This window comes from Orycteropus afer, unplaced genomic scaffold (genome assembly GCF_000298275.1).
Source record: "Orycteropus afer afer isolate SDZICR_OR568_19922 unplaced genomic scaffold, OryAfe1.0 scaffold00038, whole genome shotgun sequence".
Taxonomy (NCBI): Eukaryota; Metazoa; Chordata; class Mammalia; order Tubulidentata; family Orycteropodidae; genus Orycteropus; species Orycteropus afer.
The window spans coordinates 8,649,736-8,662,513 of record NW_006921625.1 but is presented as its reverse complement, the minus strand read 5'-3'; the positions used below and the strand labels follow the sequence as shown (position 1 = coordinate 8,662,513).

The 12,778-nt window shown below is 51.0% G+C and overlaps 1 protein-coding gene across 1 annotated transcript in view; it reads left to right on the top strand.

The window, feature by feature from the left end:
- Window positions 1-5,776: 5,776 nt before the first annotated feature.
- The window catches only part of LOC103193647 (phospholysine phosphohistidine inorganic pyrophosphate phosphatase), a 135,904-nt gene continuing 128,902 nt past the window's right edge, over window positions 5,777-12,778 (top strand). Inside the window, exon 1 of the mRNA XM_007936901.1 lies at window positions 5,777-5,901. Within this exon, the coding sequence (XP_007935092.1) occupies window positions 5,777-5,901 (125 nt within the window). The remainder of the gene's footprint in view (window positions 5,902-12,778) is intronic.

Below are 12,778 nucleotides of genomic sequence, written 5' to 3'. Positions count from 1 at the left end.
GGATGGACACTGGGAAGAGGTAACTATGTGGAGGAAGTGGGAGGGGAGCTGTTGCATTGTGGTAAACTGTGGTCAATGACATGCGACAAAGTATATGTGAACTGCTGTATGGATAGTGAATTTGCTCTGTAAATCTTCACCCAAATCACAATAAATAATAAAAAGAAAAAAGAAACTTAGCAGTGAAATTTCAGAGCCCAGAACCAGTAAGGTTCTCATCATGGACAACAAATTCCTGCCCCAGGTTGAAATTCAATTGTGGAGGTTTATTGGATGGCTTTTCCTTCATATTTATAGCTGGGATACACATGAGGACCTCCAAGAAAATAACTGAAATCCAGACTGCAGCTCTTATAGTGAGCATTCTCTAAAGTTTTTAAGATATTTCCAGGAGGAGGCTGAGAGAAGGGAATTGCCAGACAAGCCAAATTGTCCTGGGCATCTAGAAAAGTAGAGAAATGGAATTGGGTGAAAAAGAATGAGGAAAAAAAAATGGCAAGTGACAAGTTGAGGACACAGGATGAGTGCCTTGGGGAAGGGCGGGCCTGATGGAGCAGGACACAATGAAGTCTGGGCTTTTCCTGAGAGTGAGCAGAGAGAGGCAGACCGGCATAAAGATGGGGAAGCCACCTGGAGCCCACACTCACTCTTCCTGGAGAATGGAGACCAGCGTGCTATGTCATCATTAGGTGGCTTTGTATAAGGCAGTCGGGGCTCTCTCTGGTCCCCACATCTGCACCCAAACGTCATACCTTCACCTTCTCCTTGGTCTCACTGCCTCAGGTGTGAAGCCCCTCCAGTCTGCTTGCCTCTCTTGGGTGTGCATGCTCGCCCCTCTAAGGGCCAGGCTGTGGCCGAAATGAGCGAGGCCAGCTGGGTGAGGACAATGGTAGACAGGGTGATGCTACTACTCCACCCGGCTAACAACATTGAGGAATAGAGATCAGCATTGCCAAATCTCCATATTATCCAAAAGAAGCTGGAAATGTTTGTTTGTTTTTATCTCCAAAGTTTTAAATGCTGGTGACCAATTCCAAATGTTTATGGAGATTTATGGTTGGTGTTTCATGGGTCATCCCAATCAATTGGCCTAATGTTGCTTTTAATGTTTCGACCCTACATTCTAGTTCACTGCTTACTTCCTGGGGTCTGAGAGCTTGCAAGTGGCCATCAGAAGTAGAGTCCCTACTTCTCTGCAGCAGCATCAGCAGAGGACTCAGGGATCAGAGGACCTGGAATGCATGGCTAATTGCCTCCATGTACAACTGCCTTCTTTGCTATGAGACCAGAAGAACTGGATGGTGCCTGACTCCCATTTTTGAATGTTTTGATCAAAGATTCTATAGAAGAATCCTGATCAAAATGCAGGGGAAATGTGGAACAGAGTTTCAAATTCCAATGGAATCCAGACTTTATGGAGACATGGAGGCTAGATGACCCCAGGAAACTATTGTCCTGAGATAATCTTTAAATCGTAAGCAGAAACTATCCTCCAATAGTTTAATAGTTTGATATTTGAAACTAAATAATGGTTTAATTAGTAAAAAATGTCTGTCTTGAGTGGTGTGCTCTTTTAAAGAATTATCTGTATGGGATTAAATTGACAACTGCAATAGGAAAGGTTAGACAGGAAGCTTAGGGGGCAGTGAGTTTATGTTCCTGACGGTAGAATAATGTGGAAAAGGGCATTGAGAATGGCCACACAACTTGAAGAGTTTCATTGGTGTCACTGAATGGTACCTATAGAAATTGTTGAATTGGTGTATGTTTCACTTATATTTTCACCAAAAAAAATAAATAACTAAAATGTTTAAAAATATCAATCAAAAACACAACTGTGGAGCACAGTTGGTGACTTCAGCTCTGCACATGCCAAGTGTGGTCGCCTGATTCATTGCTCATGTTTTGATGGCTTACTGTGGTTTATGGGATGAAGACTCAGTGCCTTTGCATAACATATAAAGTCCTCCAGGACCTGAGCCCAACCACCTGTTTAGCCCCGGTCCTTGCACAGGCCATGCTCCAGGTGAGGTGGACAAGGGGGCACCTGCCCCGTGCCTGCTGCCTTCTCAGAGACTTTGCCTCCATCCCAGGCCCTGGTGAGTAGGCAGTGAACCAGGTGGGTGAACACCTGACCCAATGAGTGGCCTATTCGTGGGCAGCTTAATGTCAGGACTGGTGCAGTCTGGCTCAACCAAGTGAGGTGGATGTCAGAACCCTCTCTCTTGGGAGTCTGGATGAAGACCCAGGGGTATGTTTCCTGCCAGTGGTGGGTTCATGAGCTAATTGTGCAGGTGAAGTTGGTAATAGGTTGGTCATTGAGGGCCACAGGAGCCACAGGCACCAGTTATGAGAAAGCAAGCACTCAATGGGAGCCAGGAGAGAGCAGGACAGAACAGATGAGCAGAGCAAGGTGGAAAAGCTGGGAGCCATGGACAGATGATGAGAACCTTGGTCCTGTAGGTACTGAACAGATTCTCCTGGGTTCCCTGTGAGCCTCTCTGTATCTTACAAAAACTCCTCACTTTGATGTGAGCCGACCAGATCAAAAACCAGTTGCCACTGTATTAATTCCTGCTCATGGCGACTCCATGAGTCAGGTAGAGCTGTGTTCCACAGGGTTTTCAATGGCTGGTTTCTTAGATCACTGGGCCTTTCTCCTGAGACACCTCTTGAGTGGACTCGAACCTCCAACCTCTTGGTTAGCAGCTGAGTGCATGAAGCATTCGTACCACTCAGGGACTCTGAGCTGGCTGGAGAGGGGTTTTAATCCTATGCAAGTGAAGAGCCGGGGTAGTGCCCTCCCAGGCCTCTGTGCCACCCAGCCCCACTCTCTTCCTACCTGGGCAACTAGTCACCCTCCAGTCTCCTTTGATTAAAAGTTCTTTCTGTGAAACTTTTCCTGACTTCCCTGGGCTAACGTGGGCACACCTGAGCCACATTTCCACCACGGTCCTTGGTTTTCATTTGATTTTGGTCTTTGGTCTTCATTTGGCCTGATCAGCAGCCATTCCCCCTTCTCAGGTATCAGTACTTTGGTTTTGCTTTGCTCCCCACTCACCTTGCTTTCAGGCTTTCAGTAGTGGTAGGACAATCAAGGGCCACATCCTCTCCTGGCTGAGGGGTGGGAGTGGGTTCCTATAAGGCCAACTGGACCCTTTCACCCCTGGAAACCTGAAGCAGAGTGACACACTCCAATAGAGTTGGAGCTGCTTCATCCTGGTGCACTAAACAAGCTGTCATTTCCCAGTCCTGGACCTGATCAAGGTCTGGTTGTTCACCATTTCCTTGGATTCTGTAAGCTGCCTTATATCCTCTCCCAACTTCCTTCCACTCCCACTTTTGGAATTAGCCAGAGTCAAAGAACCCTAACTGGCACCACCTTTATCAAACTGAACAGGATACAAGTTGTTCGGTCCTTACACTGTCTTATCAGGGACCACAGAGCATCCATCTTTGTGCCCACTAGCACCCTGGCACATAGGAGGCTGAAGAGCTCAAGAGAATAAGTGGTGGCCCAGTACCATAAACCCAAAGCTCCATGGTAGAGTTAAGGTGGTCTGGAAACTCCACACCTTAAGAGCTGGTACAGGCTGAAATATAATCAAGAAATGTATAGATGTGGATGAGATCATAACAGATCTGACTTAGAGACAATACTATGTGTCTGTGGAACAACCATACACTTTCAAGGGAGTGAGCCATGCTGGGGTCTCTGCAAAAGGCAAATGCAGAAGTAGGAGCATTGCTGACACTGGCAGAAATGTATTGTAGGAGCTAGTCTCCAAAGATGATCACCCTAATGAATCAATCTGCTCAGTAGTCATGCCTTGTCTAGTCCACACTCACGCTGAAGCCAGTCTGACCCTGTGTTGCCAGTACAGCGTGGCTGAAGCCACTCCAGCTAGAGGGAGCATCAAGGATCGAGTGTTTTATCCGTTTGTCAAGACATCTCAACAGATGTTATGTAAATTCCTGGAGCCTTGTTTTTCGTCAATTCCTTCAGTGCAGCTTGGACTTCTTCCTTCAATACCATTGGTTCTTGATCATATGCTATCTCCTGAAATGACTGAAAGTTGGTCAGTTCTTTCTGGTATAGTGACTCTGTATTCCTTTCATCTTCTTTTGATGTTTCCTGCGTTGTTCAGTATTTTGCCCATAGCATTCTTCAATATTGCAACTGAGGCTTGAATTTTTTCATTTCTCTCAGCTTGAGAAATGCTGAGCATGAGCTTCCCTTTTGATTTTCTAACCTCAGATCTTTGCATACTTCATTAGAATACTTTACATTATGTTTTTGAGCCACTCTTTGAAATCTTCTTTTCAGATCTTTTACTTCATCATTTCTTCTATTCCTGTTAGCTCTGTCCATTTAAGAGCACTTAGAGTCTCTACTGACATCCATTTTGGTCTTCTCTTTCTTCTTTGTCTTTTTAACTCTTGTTTTCTTCATTTATGATATCCTTGATGTCGTCCCACCTTCTGTCTTTGGTCAATGGTGTTCAATGAGTGAAACCTATTTTTCAGACAGCCTCTAAACTCAAGTGTAATATACTCAAGGTCATACTCAAGGTATGATATACCCAAGGTCAAAAAATATGGCCTTGGTGGTAGAAATGACAGTGGAGACTACATGATAGAATTTTGCAAGACAACTGACTTATTTAGCAAATACCTTTTTCCAACAACATAAACAGCAACTACACACATGGGCCACACCAGATGGATACACAGGAATCGAACTGACTACATCTGTGGGAGGAGATGATGGAGAAGCTCAATGTTGTAAGTCAGAACAAGGCCAGGGTCAACTAGGGAACAGACCATCAGTGCTCATATGCAAGTGGAAGCTGAAGAATATTAAAACATAGTATTAAGCCACAATAAGCCAAAAATAACCTTACCTGGTCCACACAGAATTTTGTATCCTACTTTTTCATATCACGTTCTTACACAAGCATTTCCCGTGTGTTATCTATTGGTTTTGTTTTTTGATGGCATCATAATTCATTCAGGAGCTGTGTTACAACTCCTTGAGCAATTCCCATCCTTGAACACTTGCTTTTCTTCCAGCTTTTTTGGGCACTGTGGCTCTAGTCATCTCCTTACAATCATTTCCTGAGCATGGTTTCAGTGGCACAAGATTGTCGGGTCAAGGGCGGGGCTCATTCTCTCGCTTTCAGGGCTGTCATACTTGTGTGCCAAAGGATGAAAAACAAAAAACCAAACTCACTGCCGTCCAGTCCATTCAGACTCATAGCGACCCTAACGGACAACAGAACGGCCCCATGGGTTTTCCAGACTGTCGGTCTTCACAGAAGTAGACGGCCACAACTTTCTCACAAGGAGTGGCTCGTTGGTTCCAGCCACCCAACCTTTGATCAGCAGCCGACTGCATCGCAGGCGCTCCTTGCCAGAGGATGAGGACACCGGCTAATCCCGTGGCGCTGCTACTGCCAGCTCTCTTAGCTTTTGCCACTTTTACAGGTGCCCCTGTCTCATTCTGCCTGGCTCTGATTTTCAGGGGGTTGACTTCCTCCGAGGGGTAAGTTTCCGCTCTCCTTGCCCTTTGTCCACTCACCCGCCAGGGAGAAAGGTGTTTTCAATGGACGTCACCTCCAGAGCGCATGACGCCGAGGTCGCAGGGGCACGTGTCAGCCGCGCGAGGCCCCGCCCCACCGGACTACATTTCCCAGGCGCGAGAAAGGCAGGCGAGCGCGACCGTGCTTTCCATTCGCCGGCTGCGACGCGGAGTCTGACGCGCGCGACTAGCGTGATGGCTGCGTGGCGCGAGCGGCTGGCCGGCGTGCGCGGCGTCCTGCTCGACATCTCAGGCGTGCTGTACGATGGCGGCGCGGGTGACGGCACGCCCATCGCCGGCTCGGTGGAGGCAGTGGCGAGGTTAGCGGTGGCGGGCGGGTAACCCGGGGCGCCAGGCGCCATGTTCAGCGCGGCCCGGGCAGCAGCGCCGCAGCCGACGTGGGCCGCGCCGGCGTCAGGGGGCGGGCCGGAGTGGCCGTGGCCGGCGTCGGGGGCGGGGCCAGGTTCTAGCCCCGCCCTGCCTCGTGGCGGGTTGAGAGCAGGGCAGGGGAGGACTGCGCTGCACACCCTGCGACCTTGCGGTGAACAGGGCGCCCTGGGCGAGCACGGGGCCTTGGCTGGCTGGAGCTGCACTGTCAGCGCGGCAGCCACTCGCTACAGGTGGCTCCTGAGCACTGAAAAGGTGAGAGTCTGAATTGAGACGTGCCACAGTGTAAAACACATACCGTATCTGTAAGATAGTACGAGAAAAGGAGGCGATAGGTCGCTAGTACGAATTGTTTCCTACTGATTGCATGAAGTGATGTTTTGGATTTACTAGGTTAAATAAATTATATTACATGAGTTTCTCCTGTTTGTTTTATTTCCGCTACCCACCAAAAACCCGTTGTGGTCGAGGTGATTCAGAATCGTAGCAACCCTACAGGACGAAGTGGAACGGCCCCCAGGGTTTCCAACGCTGTAAATCCTTACAGAGGCAGAGTGCCACATGTTGCTCCTGCGGAGCAGCTGGTACTAGAAATATCAAATTAGGGTCACTGTGAGTGGCAGTTGGCTGGATGGCAGTGGATAGTGGGTGCCTACTTTGTGTCTCTATTGGACAGACAGGAGGGGAGACTGCTAGGACCAGACTTGGTGCCACTGGACCTTGGGCTTTGTAATTGCTCTTGGCGATTCTGGGAAGGGCTCCTTGCACAGGAATTGGCCTCCCAGAGTCGGCAGCTGAGGGACCCTGGCTTGGTGGCCTGATCTTCCCTGACTCAGTGTACCTGGCTGTAGATGGCAATGTGTGCAACAGCCCAGATCTAAGAGACCCCTGGCCCTGGGGGCTCTGTGTTGACTGATGCTTTCCTTCCCTTCCTGCCTGCTTCTGCCTTGCTCTGTTGACCTCAAGGCCCCAAACGGGCTCGTATTCACACTAGCTTACAGAGAAGGCCATTTTGTGGGTGATGCCAGCAGGAACAGGGCAGAGGGCTCTGGGCTGTGTTTTGGGGTTTACCCAAATTTTGTGGGTTGACTTGGAGAGCCTTAGTACTGTGTTTGAGACAGACCTTCATGGGGCTGATGTCTTGAGGGGAGAAGGACACAAATGAATAAATCACCATAGAGTGGGAGAAGTGATGAGAAGAAAAGAGGGTGTGATGGGGGCCTGGGTTTGAGAGGGAGATCAGGGGCAGCTCTGAAGACAAAGTATGTGGACTGCATGGGGAGGGTAGGAAGGAACCATCTGCACATGGTGGGGTGGGGGTGCAGGAAGTGCATTCCAGGCAGAGGGAACAGCAGCTGCAAAGCCCCTAAGGTGGAAGAGAACTTGACATGTTCAAGAAACTGAAGAGTAGTGACGAGGGAGAGTGGCTACACTAGGCAGGGACCCGAAGGCCACAGAGCAGAGTCTGGATTTTGTCCTGAGTACAGTTGGAAGTCACTGAAAATTGTAAGCGGGAGTGTCATGTGATCTGGTTTATGTTTGAATGAAATCTGCGTGTAAAACGTTAAACCATATAAGCACCAAATGAAAACACTGCAGATTTCCTTTGGAATCATGGAGTGAGAGAAGGGCTGTGCCTCAGAATCTGGACGGCGACAGCAACAGCAACCAGCAGGCCCCTAGTAAACAGGAGATCAGTTAATTCACAGGACAGGAAGAGCAAATGACCTTTAAGTATATGAAAGATGCTCCGCCTCACTCAAATGAGAGAAACACACATGAAAACTGTAGCGACAGGCCATTCTCCATCTGTCAAATTAGCAAACATCCAGAAGCTTGAGAATGCATTCTCTTGGCAAAAGTCTGGGGGAACAGACCTTCATTCATTGCTTGTGGAAGAAGCACCTGATGTTGTCTGTCAGTAGTTCCACTTCCGGGACTCGGTCCTCTCGCTATACCTCAACCATGACAGATGCTGTAGGCACAGAGTCATTCTTGGCAGTGTCTGTTGAAATAGCAGAAGACTAGAAACAAGCCAAATATCCATAAATGGGGGAATATTACGGTCTGTCTGTCTCGACTGTAAAATACCATGCCACATAGAAAGGAATGAGCATGCCCTCCAGGTAGTGACGTGGAGAGCCACAGTGTTCATGAAGACAGCAAGCAGAGGACAGGGTGTGTCTGTATTGTAGAAAACCAAACCAAACGCACTGCCAACGAGTCGGACCCGACTCATAGTGACCCCTCCTTGGGTTTCCGAGGCAGTATCACTATAGAAGTAGATTGCCCAGCCTTCCTTCCGAGGAGTAGCTGGTGGTTTGAACTGCCAGCCTTCTGGTTAGCAGTCAGGTGCCTTAGCCACTACGCCACCAGAGTTCCCCTGTATTGTAGAGAAGACAGAAATACAAGAAACCATGGAAAGACCATACTACTTCAGAGCAGCCACTGTGTGACAAGCTCGGGACCAGTGAGGGGAGAGCTGGGTGGTGGAGGGCGAGGTAGGGAATGGCTTCACTGTGTAGCGTTGTATATATACATATTTAAAATTTGTGGACCATGTGAATATATTTTCCTTTCAAAATATTAAAGTATTTTAAGAAGAGCTCTGTGACTACAAAGTAGAGGTTGGACTGGGGAGGGACAGGGTGCGAGGAGAGGACAGGAGGCAGGAGACAAGAGAGGAAACGTGATAACCAGATACTCTGGTAACCCTAAGTCACTCAGGATGATGGGGCTTGGCTAGGGAGGTGGCAGTGGAGGTGGAGAGAAAGGGTAGGTGTTCCCAAATTGATACCCCCAAACCAACAGAAAACTCAGTGCCATCAGTCAATTCCAACTCATAGCAAATCTATAGGACAGAGCAGAACTGCCCCAGAGGGTTTCCAAGGCTGTATGACTCTTTACAGAAGCAATTGCCTTATCTTTCTCCCATGGAACGGCCCGTGGAGTTGAACTGCTGGCCTTTTGGTTAGCAGCCGAATGCTGTGACTACTGTGCCACCAGAGCTCCTGATACAGAACTCTCAGACACAGAGCCAGAGACCCAAGTGGGTATAAAGAGGGCTGCCGCTTGTCTTCTGTTGCCTCTGTGGTTTCTCCAAGCAAGTTCTGGTCTGATTTGCTCTAACTCTGGCAGATTTATCTAGAGGGTTCCCTGGTACCAGCTACGCTGTGTAAACCTAACATCGATGTAATGACCATCCTAAATACCCTACGGCCAGTTACAAAGCTGAGTGGTGTGTATATCTTCCCCCTGCCCTAAGGCCTTTCTGGATGACCTGTGGGGTTATTCCCTGGTGAAGAGACCTTGTACCTATTACCTCAGGAGGTTTTATCATTGTAGGGCCTGGGGGCCTGGAGGCCTGGTCACTGACTCCCCTGGGCTTCTGAGGCCACAGGACAAAGTCCACCTACCTCTGCAGGGGCCATCAGACCCTTCTCAGGTTACCTTTGCTGCCCCTCCTCTCTCTGGCCTCCTTTCCACCTTTCCCCAAGGAGTATGTTGCCACCTCTCTTGAGGGACCATCTGGCCCTTGGCTGACATTAGTTTTCTCTCTTCTGCTCCTCGGTGGGCTCTTTAAGGACTGGGCCCCTTGGTCCTGGCCAGGCCAGAGAGCCGGAGGTCGTCCGTGCTGCAGGCCAGGGAGTCCCTACACACCCTCCTCATGGATGAGGCGGGTGTCATGCCCATGAGCCCCAGAGCTCAGCATCTCACTGAAGGTGGCAGTGACGGTAGTGTTGGAAGCCCCGCCCCAGTGCAGTATGCACAGAGGGCTGCTGCTGGGGACTTTCGGAGGCGTTGGGACCCTGTTACTGCTTCTCAGGACCAGCAGTCTTTTCTGGACAGGACCTTGCTTGCCCAGGTGGGTAAAGCCGGGTGGTCAGCTGGGTTTGCAGCCACAGGAGGGAGCCTGATCATCCCTTTTGCTTGGTGGCCTCCTTGATATGGACGGCTCACTTTGAAGTCACACAGCAGCTCTGAGGAAGTTCCTGGGGAGAGACCTCCGCCCAGCCAGGGACCTGTGGGTGGGGGAGGGGCAGGGTGGGCCCCGGGGGAGCGTCCCCACCAGTCAGTGGACGTTCCTGGACCCTGCCGCATGTGAGGCCCCACACCATCTCCCTTCCCTTCTCTGGACCTAGGAGGGGCTGACACACGGCCTGCCACTCTTCCTGGGTTCAGCAAAACCCAGCAACAAGTGACCTCAGATTTTCTTAAAGGTTCCCACTTATTTTGGGGCTCAAAGCATGTAGAGAGTATAAAGTCCACTCTTAAAGAACACCGACCACACATGGAGAGTCAGCATCCTTGAGGGAGGGCCTGGACCTGCCACCTAAGGGTGGGGAACGCCAGCCTCTTAAAGGTGAGGAGATGGAGGTTCAAGAGATGGAGGGACTGGTGGGAGAGGGAAGGGGGCCAAGTCAGAATGACACCAGGGTCCACCAGATTCCAAAACCTTGGATTTCCTGTGGTGCTACACTGCTCTCTGAAAGGTGTATTCATTCATTCACTCACTGACTCATATACACACGTGCTCACTCGTTCACTCACTCGCTCATTCACTAACTCATTCATGCACATACCCATTCACTCACAACGTTCACTCATTCACTTGTTCATTCACTCACTCATTCACTTATTCATTCACTCACTGACTCATTCACTTATTCACTCACTCAACAGACATTTGTTGCGAGCTTCTAATCCACCGCTGTTCTAGGCCCTGATGGAGCAGGTGGTCCATGGGGGTGATGCAGGGGACAGCACACACATAGAAAGGGCTGAATGTCGGATGAAGCCTTTAGCCTGGCCGAAGGGGGCCAAAGGGTGGAGGTGCATGGCCTGGCAGATGGAGGGACCAGCATGTGGGCATTGGGGCTGAGAGTGCCTAGACCGGAACGGGAGGCCCAGCTCCCAAGGCCCCCAGCTCAGCCCAGAGCCACAGGACCCCTTGCCGCTTCAGGGCCTGTGGGCGGTGCAGCCTGGTCCCCCCAGCAGGCCCTTTATTGAAGTCCATTCTTGGGCAGATTGGGCTCCCCCGGGAGCCTTTCAGAGGGGCCGGTGGCATAAAGGCCGTGTGCTGGCTGATGGCATCTGCATGTGAAAGGCGGCCGTGTTTACTGCGTCCTGTCGGGCCTCTGAAGCACATCTGTGGGCCAGCGGAAGGAGGCGGCCATGGCCCGGGCCCAGGGTAGCCTCGTAAAGCAATTCCCCCCGACCGCCCTGATCGCCAGCCCTGAGGCTCGGCCTGGCAGAGCGCCGTGTCCCAGGGGTCCCTCCCAGCAGGTCTCAGCAGAGCGACCAGGGCAGGAAGCCTGCTGGAGGCCAGCCACTCCGCATACTCGCCACTCCAGGCCGGTTCTGCCCTGGGACAGGGCTTCCGGAGGAGCAGTAATCTGCAGCACTGTGGCCACCGCGGCCTGCGGGCCTGGGTGCTGCGTCCCCTGCAATGCCCCTCCGTGACGCAGCACCTGGGGAGGGGCCTTCAGGCTGCTGGCAGGAGAACGGCTGTAGGCTTTGGCTCAGCCAGCAGGCGCCATCCTAGCTCAGCCTGGACCTTGGACGGTGTTGTTGGTGGAGAATGTCCTGTCGCTTGTGACACCATTGACTGTCCTCAGGAATGGGGTGGGGGGTGGCATGGAACGTGCTCTTCTCATCTGGGGCTCTGGTTTTTCTGTTTTTGAGTAAAAAGTGCAAGTCCTCCGTCACCCCCTGTCCCAGTCACCGCCTCGGGGGGACCACTGGGGGTCCCTTCAGACCTTTTCCTGTTGCTTTGAAAGCAGAGTGTGTTTTAAGATGCAGGCCCTCCCTTGCCCGATTCTTGTCCAGTTGTGTGGGTGTCTCATCACACGCCCCATTGCCCCGCCCCGCACCCTGATTGCTGGAGGAATGTGCTCGTTAGTTCACGGGTGGCTGGAGTCCTCTCTTTGCAGACTCTGAGGCAGCCTCAGAGCCTTCAACCTGCAAATGAAATCTTAGGTGGAACCCTGATGTCTGGCCCAGGGAAAGAGCGGAGTTTGAAGGGTGTAAGTTTCCCACGTTCTCGCCCTGACTGAGGGCAGTCAGGGGAAGTGATGGAAGTGTTTTTGAAAATGAGAAAAACCCTGAAATCTGGGCGGCAGACAGCGCAGACCCGTTTGGGACCAGCTGTGGCTGGAGACAAGCCGAGTGCCTGCTGGGAGGGGCGCTACAGGGCAGTAGACAGCGGCTAAAAGAGTGAGGTGGCTCTAGTGCGCGTGGACATTAGTTTATGTCACATGGACGTTGTATATATAGTTGACCCTTGAATAATATGGGGGTCAGGACGCCGACCCCCATGCAGTTGAAAATCCACGTATTGCTTTTGACTTTGGATTTGCACACTCACACACACACACCAGGTCAGGTGACTAACTGCACAGTGGGAGGATTATTCCCTGTTCCTCCAGTGGAAGGGGATCATCACAGAGCTCCTGAATGAAGTGCATAGGCTCCCATTATTTATTTTTCTAGGAAAATTGAGGAAGGAGACATACTCCCACAAATCTAGGGTAGTGTAATGGCAGAGTTGTGAGCCTGAATTGTGTGGAGGGAGACTGTGGGAAAGCAGAGGGCCGTGTGAGTGAAGCCTGATCCTCCCTGCTGACCTCAGCGGTGTGGGCAGGGTCACCTGTGGAAATGAAGTCCAGCCAGGGTGGGGGCTCTCAACGGAGTTAATGGTTTATGGTGACAGATGCTGCCTCTGGAAGGAGCCCAGGGCCACCTGGGAGGTGGGTGGACACAGACACTGCAGGCAGCTCACGAATGGAGTCAGGTCCCCCTCCCAGTACC